Consider the following 16,936-nt stretch of genomic DNA (forward strand, 5'->3'; position numbering starts at 1 on the left):
AATATTGCAAATGATTGCCTTATATTTAGATCAATTCTATATTGGCATTTTTGATATCATTGATGACAAATTTGTTTCAAATTACAAAAGGAAACAGTGAGCTCACTAATTAGAGACAGTTTGAATCCAGTAAAAGTGAATCAGTAACCTTATTAAAAATGGCTTTGTAAAAACTGGTTTTGAAGTGCCAAGGGTTAAAATAAAAACCCATATACTACTTTTCACGGTTCATTTGATAAAAAAGTGGGAATTTTTTATGTCTATCCAGAGATTCAATATACTGGTTTCCTTTGTTATTTCAAACCGGAGCTAGAAACTTTGCATTAGAGCTGTCAAAGTGAATGATTTGATCGCAATGTAGTCTTCTTTGTCTTATTTTCAATTTTGGTGGTTGCCACTCTGGACGTCTAATTTCGAAACTGATTGCATAACTTTTTGTATCAATATTTCAGACGAAGGAAACAATGCTTTCTAACATATACTCATCACCTATGACAAGTTTTTTTATGAATGGCAGTTGAAATATTTTTCTTACAAAGCTTTTTTGTCCATATGTAGCCGTTTTGTATGTTTTTTTTGAAAAAAACACGTTTTTTTTTCTGGTGCATCTGTGCAAGCTTGGATCATTATTCGGATTCTATTTGTTCTTTTCTAGAATTTTTTTTACACAGTACAGCAAATAGGCCAAGGAAGATAACTTCTAAAAGAAATTCTCCAGAGGTTTGTATTTGTATGACTTTTATGGGTTCAAAAACATTCGGTCGCAAACTAATGGTCGCAAACTTGGCTCGGGGACTCTATCATTCGATTTTATGTTTGATTGAGTTTGATGGTTATAATTAAAGGCAAAAGACACAAATATATTTTTCAGATCTGGCATGCGGGAATAGTGTCAGTACCTGTAAGCTACCTAGTAGGGTTGGGTATGAGTGTGGTTTAGGTGTCTTTATGTATCAGATTGGCTAGGAATTGGGTTATTATCAGTTAGTTAGGGTTGGAGCTCAAAACAAGCACTCTTTTGTGATTTTCTCTTTAGTCTGGTTTGTAGTTTGTACAATATAAATAGCTGTCAGAAACATTCTCCTGGCATGAATCTTTTCGGCAAATCATTCAATCAGTTGAGAAAAACTACGAACTAGAGACTGAAAAGTAAGAAATAAGACCAGATATGTCTTTTGCTTTTATGAAGAAGCCACAACCTATGTAATTATTTAGAAGGGTCACATTCCGTTAAAAAGATATAGGTAGGTGAATTTTGTAACTTTGGTATGAAATGTCACAAAAACCTCAAGAGCTTGCCTTTTTTTATGAAACATGTCCATACATACTGAATTTGAAAGATCTAAACTGTGTAGCGTTTTTTGCAGACATCAAAAAACTGATTTTTGTCTCGCTTTAGCAGAACTTTAGCTTTAAGTGCTTGCATGCAGCATTGGGTAAAAAGTCCAAATATATGCATTTCCTGTTAATTTTATGTGAAAACATTATTTTGGCTAGCATTGAGCAAATGCAAAAAAAATATAAAAAAACGAATAATTATAAAAATACTATACTGTATTAGTCCCTTTTTATGTTTCATCTTTATTTATTTAGTATTTTCAATACTTGCTCTCCTTGAGGTCAGATCTCTGATCTTCACCATGTATATGAGGCAATTCTACCTTTTTTAACATTCTTTGACAAACCTCTGACCAAGGCTTTTTTTAAGCACTTTTTAATGTCTGCATACCGGCGAAAATACTCAATTTAAGATTAATCCAAAATAAATGAGATTTTTTCTAGGGAAACTATAGCCTTTTTTGTTGTTTAAAAGAAACAATACCATCAACTGCTCTAACTTGGGACTATCTGATAAAACATGGGACGGCAATTTGGCCATCATTTCACTTAACCTCCAAAGTCATTTGATTTGAGTTAATGAACGGCGTATTAAAAAATACACAATTTCTCTTTCGTACCGAGTAGGTTTTTAAATCGAAATACGAAAAAAGACCATATTAGTGGCCACTCGCACGGCAAGTTACACACTCGTTATTGGTTAATCCGATCGACGATAGGTCCAGACGATCTCAATCGAACGGAATCGACGATCGAACCAGTCGAACCAAACCGAACGCAATCGACCGATTGAAATTCGATTGTCAAACGCAATCGAATCTCAATCGAATATCACCGCAATTCAGATTCAATTGATATTCGATTGCGTTCGATTGATGTTCGATTGCGCTCGATTGATGTTCGATTGCGTTCGATCGTCGATTCATTGACCCCGGATTGTTCATCGCATAATTTTCATTCGGCTTGTGATGTTTGAGAGCTTGGATGTTGGGAAGCTGCAAGAATAAAGCCAGACGATCTCAATCGAACGGAATCGACGATCAAACCAGTCTAACAACAATCGAACCAATCAAATATTACCCAGAATTTTGACGTTGGATTGAGATTCGATTGCGTTCGACAATCGAATTTCAATCGGTCGATTGCGTTCGATTGAGATTGTCTGGATAGGTGGCGGGCTTTCTCTGTTTCTCCAATAGGCGTCTGTTGATTGAATGAAAACAAAAAAGTTAAAAAAGGGCGCGCCATGGCATGGACCAGGGGTTTAGGTACCCCCCCAAAAAATAGGTACCCCCAAACAACAGACGTTAGTAGGTACCCCCTGTGATTGGTACCCCCTGTGACTTGATTATATGTCAAGAAATGAAAAAAATTGTATATTTTTACAATTAAAAAGAATAATGATAGTTAGATAAAAGCAAAATAAAATATAGTTCCCAAGCCCCCAGACCTTACTGCATAAAAGTTAGATACCCCCAGAGATCATAGGTACCCCCTGAAATTGAAAAAAAATCAAGCCCCCAGCCTTTTTCAGGAAGATTTTGGTTGTAGCTCCCCCCCCCCTGCGGGCTGGGGGGGGTTCATGCCATGCGCTATCAGTGAAAGTTAATTGTGACATGTTATGACAGAAAGTATGATTAATAAACTTGGTGGAGTTATCAAAACAATTTTGTTGTCAAAGAGATTTAACGGGTGCATGTCACTAGTCCGACAGTAAAATAGTCCGCATCTATAAGATATACTTACAATTTAGAAGTTTTTTTTCCGACGTCACTTTTGTCCGAAAACGAAAGATTTTAGAGTGTCGATGTTGCATAAGGGTTTTTCACTGAGATAATATTAATATGTTCATTTTGGCGGCATTTTGACATAATTAAAAACAAAGGAACAATCAAATTTGCGTAAAGATAATTTATAACAAGAATGCCCCGCCTTTAAGAGTCCCTTTTTGCTTGTCCAGAATTATGCTATAAGGGTTGTAAAACACAAACTTTAATTAATTGTTGTCGGAATACTGACGCATTCGTCAAATCCAACGTCGGACATTTTTACTGTCGGACTAGAAAGTGTCGGACTACTGACTGAATACCCACAAGACCCCCAGCTTCGTCTCAATGCACAGCTTTGCTGAGCAAGTTCCCTTTCCAGGCATATTAGAAATTCAATATGTTGACAAAAACGGCCCCAGCTCAAAGTGCTTAGAAAAATCCCTGCTGACAGGTTTTTAAGGCAGCTTCCCCAGTTTTGAATTAAATTTTTGCAAACTATCAGCTTAGAAACTTGACTAAAGAAGTACATTTTCAGATTACTCTTCGTCTTGTATCTCCTCCGTCACAAAAACAAAAGAATAAAGAAAACTCCAAGCTGCTTATTTATAGCTCTCTTTCTGGCTGCTTTGTTAAATGAAGCAATAAATCAAAGAAAGATTAATTAATTTAATACTTACACTTTAATCTTTTAGCATATCAACGACTTTCATTAAAATTCTAAAAGAGCATAACAAAAAGTTCATGCGATCAATGCCGCCATTTTGTTTCTACAGACTCTTTCAAATGTTGCATGTTTACATTTCGAATCTTTGCTCGGGCCCATTCCTCCTGGCGCAAAACCTCCCCATGTATCCCAGGCTTTATATTCCGTGATCTAACCTCAGTCGCCTTGTCAGGCCTGTGTGACCACAGCGCCTTGTTGATTGGCTGGATGGACCAATGAAGTATAAGCCCGAAGGGCTAGAAGGGGTAGGTAGAAAACCTGACCCACCTCTCTGGCCCCGGCCATATGGCCTACCCTTGGCCCACCCTTTGGCCCACCTTCAAACGAGGCCCGGAATTCCCGAGTTATTTTTTCCGAGTTAAAAAAACCGAGTTAAAAAAAAACCGAGTTATGTTTATGACGTCATTTTTCGAATTTAGTGACGTCATTTTTCATTTCATAACTCGGTTTATTTTGCTTCCTTTAACTTTCCGAGTTATTTTCCATTTTTTAACTCGGGAATTTTTGCTTCCTTTAACTTTCCGAGTTATTTTCCATTTTTTAACTCGGGAATTTTTGCTTCCTTTCTATTTCTATTTCTATTTCTATTTCTTTATTAGCATGAACTTTTTACAAGTTATTTTCGCTAATGGAACAAAAAAATAAATAAATGAAAAAATATTAAGTAATTTACAGATTATAAAACAACTATAGTGTACAATTCAATAAAAAAAAAAAAAAAAAAAAATAATAATAATAATATTTTTTAAATTGAATAAAAAGTAGTAAATGAATAATAAATAAATAAATAACAAATTTAACATTCCGAGTCATTTTCCATTTTTTAACTCGGGAATTTTTTCTTCCTTTAGCTTTCCGAGTTATTTTCCATTCTTCTTGGCTTGTAAAAACAGCCAAAAGTTCCCATAAGGGTCACAAAATCCCGAAAAAATCAGTTTTTTCCTCGATTTTTGCGGCACATACCCGTCAGCTCGCAACCCTAGTATCCGGGGCTTCTATAAAGCCAAACGGGTCTTACACGATCCCTCCATTGTTTTTCAATAACACAGGGATGTGCCAAGCCAAGGGCGACTTTTCTGCTTCTAAAAATGTTCTCACATGCACGTAAAATTTTACTTAAGACCTTTGAGACCTCTTAAGAAAATTTGGTGTTCATTCAATCGCTTACGTTATGTTTATTCTTTGTACGTGTGACAACGAGTGACAAAAAACTCGACTAGCAGTTTCCTCTCGTTGCTTAAGTAAAATTTTCCAGTATCTTTCACTTCACATTGCGCAGAATGGGGTTTGATGTTCGAATTATTTTTATAAAAAGACGGGGGTAAACATTCGAATAACAATATACCTTCAGGTCAACATTTAAAGACTTTCCACTTTGAAAAAGTAGCGTATTTGCTGACCCCCGGAATGTTTTTTACCCGCAAGTCTAATTAGAGCCTTATGACACAAAAAGATTCGAATTCATAATTCGAATGTTTTGCAAAAGTCACACGCGCGCGGGAAACTTTCGAATGTTTTTTCTGTAAGTTGATTTGGTGAGTGTGTGCACTCTGAACAGTTTTATTTATTTATTTTTTAACATCTCTCATAAAAATCTACGAATAGTCTGTGAAATGATTGATTCAAGAAACGTTGGTGATTCATTCAAAATTTTTACAGCGAAGTAGGAAGGACTCAGTGAATTTTTCTGAGAATCTTGTCATGTCACTTACTTTACAGTATTGTTTAATGAAATAGGGAGGAAATATAAATTTTGAAATAGCTTTATCTCATCACTTACCTTTTTGAGATTATATTTATGCTGTAAGTGTAATATTTTTGAAGGGCTTACACTTTGTTTATCTAGCAGGGTTTAACTTCAGTTCTTGCTTTTCAATTATTCATTTGTTTGTTGATTATCCATTTTATCAAGCAGGTTAAGGTTTTTCTAGTTGGTAATGGATGGTTATGTCTTTGATTTAGGTTGGTGGTATGGGATCAAGATTAAAACTGGTGTTTTTTTATGAAGAAAAATAACTCGGAAAGCTAAAGGAAGCAAAAATTCCCGAGTTAAAAATTCAAAAATAACTCGGAAAGCTAAAGGAAGCAAAACTACTCGAGTTAAAAAAATCAAAAATAACTCGGAAAGTTAAAGGAAGCAAAAATTCCCGAGTTAAAAAATAGAAAATAACTCGGAAAGTTAAAGGAAGCAAAAATTTCCGAGTTAAAAAATGGAAAATAACTCGGAAAGTTAAAGGAAGCAAAAATTCCCGAGTTAAAAAATGGAAAATAACTCGGAAAATTAAAGGAAGCAAAATAAACCGAGTTATAAAATGAAAAATGACGTCACTAAATTCCAAAAATGACGTCATAACTCAGGATAACTCGGTTTTTTCTTAACTCGGTTTTTTTAACTCGGAAAAAATAACTCGGGAATTCCGGGCCTTCAAACATTTTTTCCCCGATTTTATTCTCGGACAACCAGGTTATAATGATATGTGTGCGTCGGGATGCGCTATAATTTCATTATGATTTCATCATAAAGCACGTTGGCGTTATTGCATCAGCCGTTTTACGACAAACAATTGGTCAAATCTTCTCTAAATGCTTTAAGAATTAAACGCTTTTTTTATAAGAATAGTGTACTTTGGATGAGAGGGTTAATTATTCTTAAGAAAGTGCCAAAATTGAGGGTGAAATATTCTTAACGTAGGTCTTGTCTATCTGACCAAGGGATAAGACCCTTGAAATTTTTAATTTATTTCAACAGAAGTCCCTAATGGTAGCGAATTGTGCTCTTGCACTAGGGATACAGAGTTCGAGTCGGGTTCGGGTCAACGTCAAAGTTTTTCGCCAGGTTTTGGTATATACTTTATGTTTTTTTGGGTGAAGATTCCGAAAAAAGGGGTCCGAAGTCCTGAAAAGTTGAAGAAACAGCGCTACGGGGGTTGTTGGCACCCATACAGGACTTAACCAGACCCTCTCCCGGGGGTCCCGACTCAAAACTTTTTATTTTTTTTTGTTTATTTCAGTCTCGTTGTTTTTCTAAATTCCAGAAAAACCAAAGTCCAACCTCAGAATTGGTTTGCAGATTTTCAGAATGATAAGAATCAAATCTTTTTTAGAGTTGTAAGGTGGGCCAAAGAGTAGGCCAAGGGTAGGCCAAGGGTAGGCCATATGGCCCGGGCCAGAGAGGTGGGCCAGGTTTTTTACCTACCCGGCTAGAAGTCAATCTCCTTGGTAGGATTTGAAGCCAACAAATCCTACCAAAGCTGCGCGGCCTTGAGCGGCTCGCCTGGTTTTTACACAAATAACAGATTGAAACTAAAATTTACCGCTAAATTTCGAAAAAATATCAATCGTAAACAAAGGAATTGCTAGATTCAATCTGTCGTCAAAAATACGGCGCAGTTTTTAAGGCTTCACTTTTTCTTGCCTGAGAAAGGTTAGAGATTGAACTCTAGCCCTTCGGGCTTTAAACTCAATGGAATGGACGCCCCCTATGCATACCGCCTGTGCGGCGCAAGAATGACCGAGTATCTCTTATCTGATATTCTGATGGCGGATTGGCGGCCACCCACGCTAAAGCTCTAAAAGGAGCGGGCCAATTTCCCATCGCGGAGAGGCAGGAATGATAGTCGGCCTTTAATGTGTCGCACCCCCAGTCGGGTTCAACAGCACTTGTGCGTAAACCTATAAATATTTCGGTTGGACCCGCCAAGTCTTTGCTTCATGCTACGGTCGCTAGAGAGTTTCTAGCCCCGTAGCGGGGGGGGGGTGCGTTAAATACATAGGCATATATGTCTATGGTGGCAGGCGGCTGTCAAATCTGCAATTAGTATCACTGTCAGATAATTCAAAAGCCGGCTATTTTAATTAACCTCTCCCCGATGGCGATATATGATGCATGGGAAATTTAGCGTGACCGGGCGGTTAGCACATTTTTTAATAAAGATAGTAAGTGCATTTATTAACAACAAACATATACTAAACAATTCCAATTCGCAAAAGTACAATCATGGTCAAAATCTATTTAGAATTAAGCTTAGTTCCTCGTTTTTCGAAATTTTGAGTTCGGGCGAGAAAGTCGATTTTCGGCCATCTCTCAAATTTAATCGGATATTTCAATTCGGCTCGGGTTTATAGACCTCCAGGCTGTATTATGAGCCTTATTGGACCATTTTTGAACTTTTGGAATTCTCAGATCCTAAGGTCCTAAGTTTTAAGTCTCATGTTAAAACCCGTTAAAACTCAGAGTTAAAACTCTACCCTTCCAATCTACTTTAGAGAATTTACAAATCGATTGTGGTTTCAAAACTTCCCGGTGGATTTACCTTTTTTCTCAAATACTACGACCATGATTGTATGTTCAACTATAAAAAGTTCATAACTGCAGGATCATCATAAACATCTTTACTTGAGCAAATGCTGGCCTTCTCGGGTGAAACAAGACATGTCCCAAATATATTTTGCGTGACGCGCACCGCTTCCAATTATTTCTTAACGTTCATATATAGCTCAAAAGAATCATATCAACGAGCGGATTTCGAAAGGTGCTGGGTCAAAAATTTGCATTAAGCCAATCTCAAGATATCGGTCAAAGATTGATTTTGACGTTATAAAATACATCGAAAAAACACGTCAGAAGTAAGATTCAAATGACGTCATTATTGAAAAACAGCGATAACTTCAATTTTATTAATGCAATCAACACCAAATTTTGACTGGAGTTGTAAATTAATGATTCGGAAAATATTTGTTCAAAAATTTTCAGAAAATTTGCATGACGTCATTTGTTGTCGGGAAAAATTAAAATACGTCAAAAAATGCTGATGTCATCATGAATTTTCAATTTTTTTTTCATGAAATATTTTAGAATCGTTAATTTACATCTCCAGTCAAAATTTTTCTTTGATTGTAGTGAGTTAATCGGAATTATCGCCTTTTTTCAATAATGACGTCATTTAAATTGTCTTTTTGACGTGTTTTTTCGATGTATTTTATAACGTCAAAATCAGTTTTTGGCCGATATCTTGAGATTGGCTTGATGTAAATTTTTGACCCACCACTTTTCGAAATCCTCTCGTTGATACGATTCTTTTGAGCTATATATGAAAGTTAATGAATAATGGGAAGCGGTGTGCGTCACGCAAAATATACTTGGGACATGCCTTGTTTCACCCGAGTTTGATCTAACTCGTGTTTCCAGAGCCTATGGTTCTCAATTTTCAAACCGGACGAGGCTGGCCTTTGATCGTCATCTTGTGTCATGAAAAAATTCGAGAAAAAAATTACAAAGCTAATTAATCAAGGCATTTGTCTTATTTCGCCTTTGATATGGCGCACCCTCGACTCCAGGTCTTATAGTTATTAGTGTCGTTAGTCCCTACCTAGGGAAACATTTGTCACTTTATAATAACTTATCTTAGACCACACCTACAATACTCTGGTCAAGGTCAATATAAATTGGAATTTATCTGAATTTCGTCATTTTTTTAAATTTCAAGTTTGGGCGAGAATGGCATTCTCAGCCTTTCTACTTTATATATTATTATATGCCATTATCGTTTTTTCTCTTTGAAAACTTGGCCTCTGGTACCCCAGGGATTTTTAATTTGGAAGGAGTTTATTGGTTTGCAGACTATATTCTAAAGCCTTAGTGGACCATTTTTAATCTATGAAATCCTAAAATCCTAAGCTTTTAGCTAAGTCTAATGTTAAAAAAAGCCTTGATGTGTGTTCAGTCTCACTGATTCTTTAGTGGGACCAAGGACCTAGGACCAAGGACCCTATCACAGGGCTCATAAATCTGCAATATAAAAAAACTTATTTAAAAATTCAACAGTTTATATTTAGCGAGATAGATTGACAAAGATAAAGATGATTGAAACAAAACCAGCATGGGATCAGTGCATAATAAGAATTTTAAAGAAGATTGAATAATTTATGTTTAGGCAAACTCGTATCCAATCCCTTATTAATTATTATGCTTTCTAATCTAACGATATTTTGATAAGTTGGAAGTTCCTGGGTATGATATTGATATTATAACAATGTTTAACCACAATATTCAACGTCAGTACGACTATTTTTGTACCAGTTTGAACGTACGTTATAGCTCTCTAAAAGTTTTTACTGAAAAAGAGAGCAAAATATAAGTGATGTGTGTATACCCTGAGTATCAGAAGCTGAGTTTTCAACGAAAGTATCAACCTCTGACGACCAATAATAAAAATTTTATCGCGCATGTGTCAATCAAATGTGAAGATGACGAGCAAATATTACTATATTATTTGTCTAGCAGACTTTATCAGTATGCTTGTTTACTAAATTGATAAATTCTTTAAATCCCGAGAAACCTTCAATTATAATTGAAATGATTTTCTTTCAAAAGAAATCTTCTACATGTTACCAAACCATTAATTATGGTAATTCATGTTACTTCAATGGAATCGAAATAATAGACAGACATAGATCTTTATGGTATGATTCTCTATCGCTGATTTTTTTAAAGTGTTGATGATATTTCTGAGTTATGTTTTCAACTGCTTCAACGCCGCGATTGAAAATATCAACTTTAAATTTGATCCAAGATCTTGGATTGTCGTCGTGGTTACTTTTGTCGCGTTGATCGCGCGCTGAATAGATTATCTGTATTCGCCGTCACATGTCCATATATAATTTCGGCATGTATTTTTCATGGTAATGTGTGTAGTGTAAGACCAAAGTCGGAACTATGCGAGGGTTCAGAATTTATGACGGAATATATTACGTAATAAGGGATGTGGAGTTAACCATACTCTCTTTTATATACACGTATAAGAACATCCAAAATTTTTGAAACCTTTAGATGTTCTTAACTTTTTGAGTTTTAAGCCTAAAAATGTTCTTAACATTTTCTTATTTGGACCATTTTGTGAATACTTTTGTCCATTTTCCCGAGAAATAGTGTGTTTTTGAGTCAACAAAGCCTTGAAATGTTCTTAACTTGTTCTTAACATTTTGGTCAGCGAAGCCTTATGTTCTTATATAGTTTGCTCTTATAAAATAACTAACATGTAACTACATTATAACGAAGGCTTGACTGTTGCTGTTCCTTTGCATATTTTAAATTGTCAATAACTTTTGAAAATTTTGAGTATTTTCAATTATAAATGTTTTCACTCCTTTCACAAAAATGCTATTTCATGCTTGAGAAGTATGTACTAAATGTTAAATCTAGTCTGAATTAGGATCCTAAACTAAGAATGCTGTAAGAATATTTTAAGATGATTTTCTCAAAAAAGTTAAGAATATTCATGATGAAATGGATTTACACCATTCTTATAAAAAAAAAGTGTGTAGTATAGATAATGTTTTCGTTAATCTAAACTGTTGTATAGCAATTATATGAGTTTTGATTCTTTAAATCTTAACCTACACTAATCTGACCGCTAAGGGGAAATAAGCTTTTTTTAGGACATACTATATAAGAACATGAGGCTTCGACTGGCAAAATATTAAGAATATGTTAACACATTCACTGCCAAGCTTTTTTCAGAAATCGAAAATTTGACCTCTTAAAATTTTATCGACAGTTTGTCTTCCCCAGACTCCCTTAGCCTGAGTTTTTCTTCAAATTCCTTCAAATTGTATACGAATCGATGCAGAATCTCACAGCAAGCAGAAGTTCCTGTATCGAAAGTCATGGCCCTTCAAAATACTACCGGTAATTTGCAACTACGAGTTGGTAGCGAACGTGTTAAGAACGTTTCAAGGCTGGATGGGCTCTAAACCCCGCCCCCCCCACAAATTTTTGAGAAAATTGTACAAAAAAACTTGTTGAAATTGGGAACATTTTTAAGAACATTTTTAGGCTGAAAACTCAAACATTTAAACATACAAAATATTGGATGCTCTTATAAAAAACGTATAATCATAGTTGGGGCGATTTGACATTAAAATTTTATATGAATATGAATAAAAAAGTTTTAGTTTTAGTTTCAGTGACTATCCTAGGAATATTATAAATATTTTAGATACCTGCACAGTTTTTTTAAATTTATCACTATTCTTAATATTTTTTTCGAAAGAAAGTTTGCAATATGGTGTTTCTATATAGTAAGACAGAGTAAGAAGATATTTACTTAAGTCCTTTTTTTCTTTACTGCAGGATAGTATAATGATAAAATGGATTTAATAGTTAATGCAAATTTCTTTTTTCTCAAAGTTGAAGGCGTTTAAAGAATGCTCTGCTTTCCTTAATCATTCAAAATTCACTTCCTAGTGAGAGTCATACTGGACATATTTTTTCAAGTTAAGCTATCCCATTTACTTTCATAGCAACTTGCAATAATACGCAGTATTGATCTTTAAAACTATTTTAAAACTTTAAAATAGCATAGGAAGATAATGTGCAAAAGCTCAACATCAAGCTATGTATTAAACTGATCTTTCTATCAAAAGCATTTATTTTGATTTTAGATTTTTAGATCACTACAGAATTGTTAAAAAGAGAAATTCATCATATCAAGATGGAAGGGGTTGTAGAGCAACTGAACGCTCTCTTAGCACCAAAATTTGGCTATGGACTACTAACAGATGCTAGTTTTAGTGAAAACACAGTTGAAGCATTTGGAAAACTTGTAAGCATCTTACAAGGAGCTGAGAATGTAGCCGCCGAAAAGGCAGCACAACTGGCGAAAGATAATACACCAAAAACGGGAGATACTGCTTTTGTGTACTGGCATGGTCATGGTTGGTTTACAGCCAAAATTGAAAGCTGGCTACCTGAGGAATTGAACTACATGATTCGTTGGACTGAAGGGAACTGGGCACCAGAACGAGCCAAATATAACAACTTGTGTGTTGATAAGATTCCAGACCCTTCTATTATTGGTGTTGGATCAAAAGTCCTTTTCAAACAAGGTCTTTATTATGCTGGTAATAATGATGATGGATCTGTCTGTGATAGTTCTGGTCGTTCTTTATCCGAAGAAAAGAAACAAGAGCTGCAAGCCAAGAATCAAATTTCGGACAGATGGCATATGGGTGTTATTAAGAATGTATCCACGAATTCTGAAGGTGTGACCGTCTACAATGGTGAGCATATAGAACCACAAGATCCTCAATGCACTAGGGGCAACTTTGTTGATTACAGTCCCGCTTTCTCTGGTTTGACTATCGAGGAATTGAGAACCTTACCCAATATCTTCAACTGCTTGGATACTGGAGATGATAACGGAGAGACTTCCTCATGTGATGTGTTCTTATCCAAAGTCAACCAAGATGATGCTAACATTCTTAAAATTCTCAAACAAATCAAAACCATTTATAATGTTTCTGAATCTAAAGGTGGCAACAGTTCATCTAAAGGTCTACAACAGACTGTTGGGAAGATCAAGAATTGCAAGGTCTACCTGGTAGCCTTAACAGATGCGTTCATTGCTAACGAGCAAGCAATGTCAGAGTTACTGTACGCTAAGAAGACCCTTGGCAAGACTGTTATTCCTTTGGTGTTGGGTACCAGCCATAAATGGACACAAACTACAGCTGGTATGCTGTTAGCAGGTAAGTTTGTATTACTTTTAGTACATACACGAGTGTTTTTTTGAATAATTGGTTACCCTACAACTGAATTTGTAATTGATTTATAAAAATTCTTTGATGCATCATGAAAAATAGCACTTAAAGAATAAGACAATGCTATCATTTTCCGACAAAGAGGGATATGCCTGTTTTTTTTTTTGTACGTTACTCAAATTTTCAGATCAGATTTGAGGTTGGTTAGCATTCTAGCTCATTCTCTGAAAAATTTGCTTTGACCACTCCTGATATTTATTAAATTACTTATTGGGTCAAGGGCTATCGTTTGCCATGGTTAGATTATCTAAAACTTTACTTTTACGAGATAGTGCACAAAATAGCTAATTTGAGTCCTGGAGCCTTTAGCAACCTTGTCTCTTAAGAAAAAAATGTTCAATATAAAATACTAGTCTTGATCAAGGACACTATACAAGTGTCCTTGTCTTGATATTAACATTAATAATATTTAACATCATGTTTCCACGTTGAAATTTTAGGACAGCTCTACATTCAATTCGCTAATGACGATGTGTACGATGAAAAACTAACCGAACTTCAAAAGAACTTGGAGAAGTTGGTAGTATGTGATCCAAAAGCTAAGAAGACAAGATCTGGAGGTGATTCTGACCCACCAAGAGTGTTTTTATCCTATTGTTGGGCCAACTCAAAATTATCTCATGAGGCCGAGCAAGTCCGTTCATTCACTGGTCATACATTCTCAGATCCAAGGAAAATCAAAGCTGATATAGAGAAAGAGATTGGGGAGAGAGTCTGGTTGGATATTGAACAACTGGATAGTGTAGATGATTCTGGAATGTTTGGTCAAATTGCTCAAGGTTTGGCAGAATCAACTGTGGTTGTTATGTGTGTATCTGCTGAATATTCCAGGAGTCAGAATTGTCAAATGGAAGCTAATTTCGCGTTACGATCCTTACATAAAAAGGCTATCGTGCTGGAAGTTGGTACAGGTGAGGATTCAGACCGAGCAGCCTGGAAACAAAGCAGTGTTGGAATGGTTTTACCAACAGATCAAGAACCTCTTATTATGACTGCTGATCACATCACAGGGGAGGCGTCATATCAAGCGACTATTACGAAAATTTGTCAACAAATCCGAGAGGTTGTCCCTGAAGATGGAACTCGGGTTCTACCTCAACATGAGCCGGAAACGGAAGCGGAAATCGCCAATAAAGAATCCTTACGTGCCAGTGTTCCAATGTATGGAGATTCAGTCATTGCACATTATGCTCAATGGCAATTCTTTCCAGCTAAGGTGGTAAATTTTGATAAATCTGTATTGAAATATACAGTAGATTGGGATGATCCAGATCCAGCTTGTCGTGTTCAAAGATACGATCTTGTGGCGGTGAATCGGGCGCCAACTGAGAACGCCATAGGTCTGGGAACAAGTATCTTATTCAAACAAGGTACTTATCAACATAATGGCGGAACAGGAGATGTCTGGAATCTTGGCGAGATTACCAATATTGAAGTTTTGGATGATGGTTCGAAATTATATTCTGGTAAACATTCAAAAACGGCTGCAGACAATTTAGCTGTTGCTGGGTGGAGCTCTTTCAGACCAACTTTTGAGAAGCACAAAATTGAAGATTTGAGATTATTTCCGAATGCTATTGAAATGTTACAAGCGTACCAAAAACTTTAATCCAAACCCACTGCGGTGAAAAAATTGAGTGAGCTGAACTAAAATATGAACAATATTTATAAAGTCAAATAAATTAAGTGTATATTAAGCAATGTAAAAAAGATTGGAAAAGATGAAAAGTAAAAAAAAAACTTTATTCGATCTCTAATCAATAATGGAATCAATTTTTTCATGTTTTTTATATTTTTTCATGTTTTTTATAAGAACAAAGTATTGCATGAAGGCTTCGGTGTCAAATAAATAAAGATAATTTAAAATGACATTCAACGGATTTGAAGACTCTACAATTCACAGTTTTCTTATAAGAACATCCAAACTTTTTGAGATTTAAGCCAAAAAATGTTCTTAACATGTTCTTATTTCTTTCATTTTTTGAGTAATTTTGTCCATTTTCCTATGAAATTGGGTGTTTTAGAACTTTGTTCTTAACATTTTGGCCATTGAAGCCTCATGTTCTTATATAGTTTGTTCTTATAAAAAACATGTATGCAATTTATACTAACACGATGTGCTGATTATAATAAGAACAACTCTGGAAAATATTTTGACATTCTTATAAGTATCAGAATCACTTTGAATGTAAAAAATGGTTGTTTTGACTCATAAATTATAACAATTTTGTAGCAAGTATTTATGTTAAAATTAGTATATTTGAATTTGCAATTTTGAGAAATAATCCAATAATTTTCATTTAATGTGTACAAAAAAATGTTCGAGTGAAATAAAAAATTATAATAATCGAAAAGGTTTTTCTGTTTGTTAAAAACCGCAATCTCATTTTGGATTGGACAGAAAAAAATTAGAATATGGGGGGGGGGGGGGGGGGTGGTTGGAGGATATAACATTTTTTGGAAATTTACCCCCAGACATTGTGAATTTTGACCCCTCGGACAAGCATCAGTTAACCCCCCAGACATTCAAAAGTACCCCTAAACAGAGCAAGTTTGCCCACAAAACAATACAAATCTTGCAAATTTTTCACTACCCCCGGACATAATATCCAATATATTCTCCACTCCAAAATTTTCTGGAAGAGCCCATTTTATCGACATTTACAGCTTAAGATTAAATAAAGGTAAAGTTATCAACTCAGGTAATAACAATCTTAATCATCGATTAAACAGTTATACTAAAGATATGGAATTTAAATTTGTGTACCTTTTCTAAAAAGACATACTGTGTGTTGCGAACAAGATTCTATTAGATGATTTTAAATGTTACTGCTATCTACCAGTGATTTGATATCAACTTTTTTCCCTAACAAAGTACCTAATCTCCAAAGAAATAATAAACCAAATTCAAAGAAGGTGCAGTGAGTATAAAAAAATATAAAAATAAATAGTTAGGATACAAAAGTAGTTCACTCGTGTACTATATAAAAAACGTTATTAAAAAATATTCGGCATAATAATTTTCCGTGCAAAAATACAAAAAATATCATAAATTAGCATCTTTTTAAAACTGAGTAAAAACAAACCATTACCGAAATAATCACGTTAAACTAAAAGACCTCTGTTTAAATTTATAGTCTGTTCATACTATAGGAGGCCCCCAGCGGTTTGCGTGATGGCGTGATTGGAACTTTTTTCTTACATGATGGCGTGATTAGAGATTTTTTTGGCGTGACGCGTGATAGGACAAAAATTTGAGGCGTGATGCGTGATAGGGCAAAAATTTGAAGCGTGATGCGCGATAGGGCAAAAATTTGAAGCGTGATGCGTGATTTCGCTATTTTTTGCGTGATGACAAATTTTAGCGATTTTCGTGATGCGTGATGGAGAAAATTTTTTGCGTGATGGCGTGATTAGGGGTGCCGCTGGGGGTGCCTCCTATAGTGTACAAAGTATTTTGCAATCATTTTGAAGGCAATCCTGGAAGGAGGCAATCCATATTACA

The 16,936-nt window shown here is 35.2% G+C and overlaps 2 protein-coding genes across 2 annotated transcripts in view; one reads left to right on the forward strand and one right to left on the reverse strand.

Moving 5' to 3' along the window:
• The window catches only part of LOC136822160 (dynein axonemal heavy chain 10-like), a 130,405-nt gene extending 126,513 nt beyond the window's left edge, over positions 1-3,892 (reverse strand). Inside the window, exon 1 of the mRNA XM_067078404.1 lies at positions 3,785-3,892. The gene's annotated coding sequence lies outside the window, so the exon portion shown is untranslated. The remainder of the gene's footprint in view (positions 1-3,784) is intronic.
• Positions 3,893-12,244: 8,352 nt separating this feature from the next.
• Positions 12,245-15,739, forward strand: LOC136822092 (uncharacterized). Its single transcript, XM_067078309.1, has 2 exons — positions 12,245-13,359; positions 13,872-15,739. Exons 1-2 carry the CDS (start codon positions 12,324-12,326, stop codon positions 15,038-15,040), a joined length of 2,205 nt encoding a protein of 734 aa, XP_066934410.1. The 5' UTR covers positions 12,245-12,323; the 3' UTR covers positions 15,041-15,739.
• Positions 15,740-16,936: the final 1,197 nt, after the last annotated feature.

Source organism: Clytia hemisphaerica, unplaced genomic scaffold (genome assembly GCF_902728285.1).
Source record: "Clytia hemisphaerica strain Z4C2 unplaced genomic scaffold, Clytia hemisphaerica genome assembly, whole genome shotgun sequence".
NCBI lineage: Eukaryota > Metazoa > Cnidaria > Hydrozoa > Leptothecata > Clytiidae > Clytia > Clytia hemisphaerica.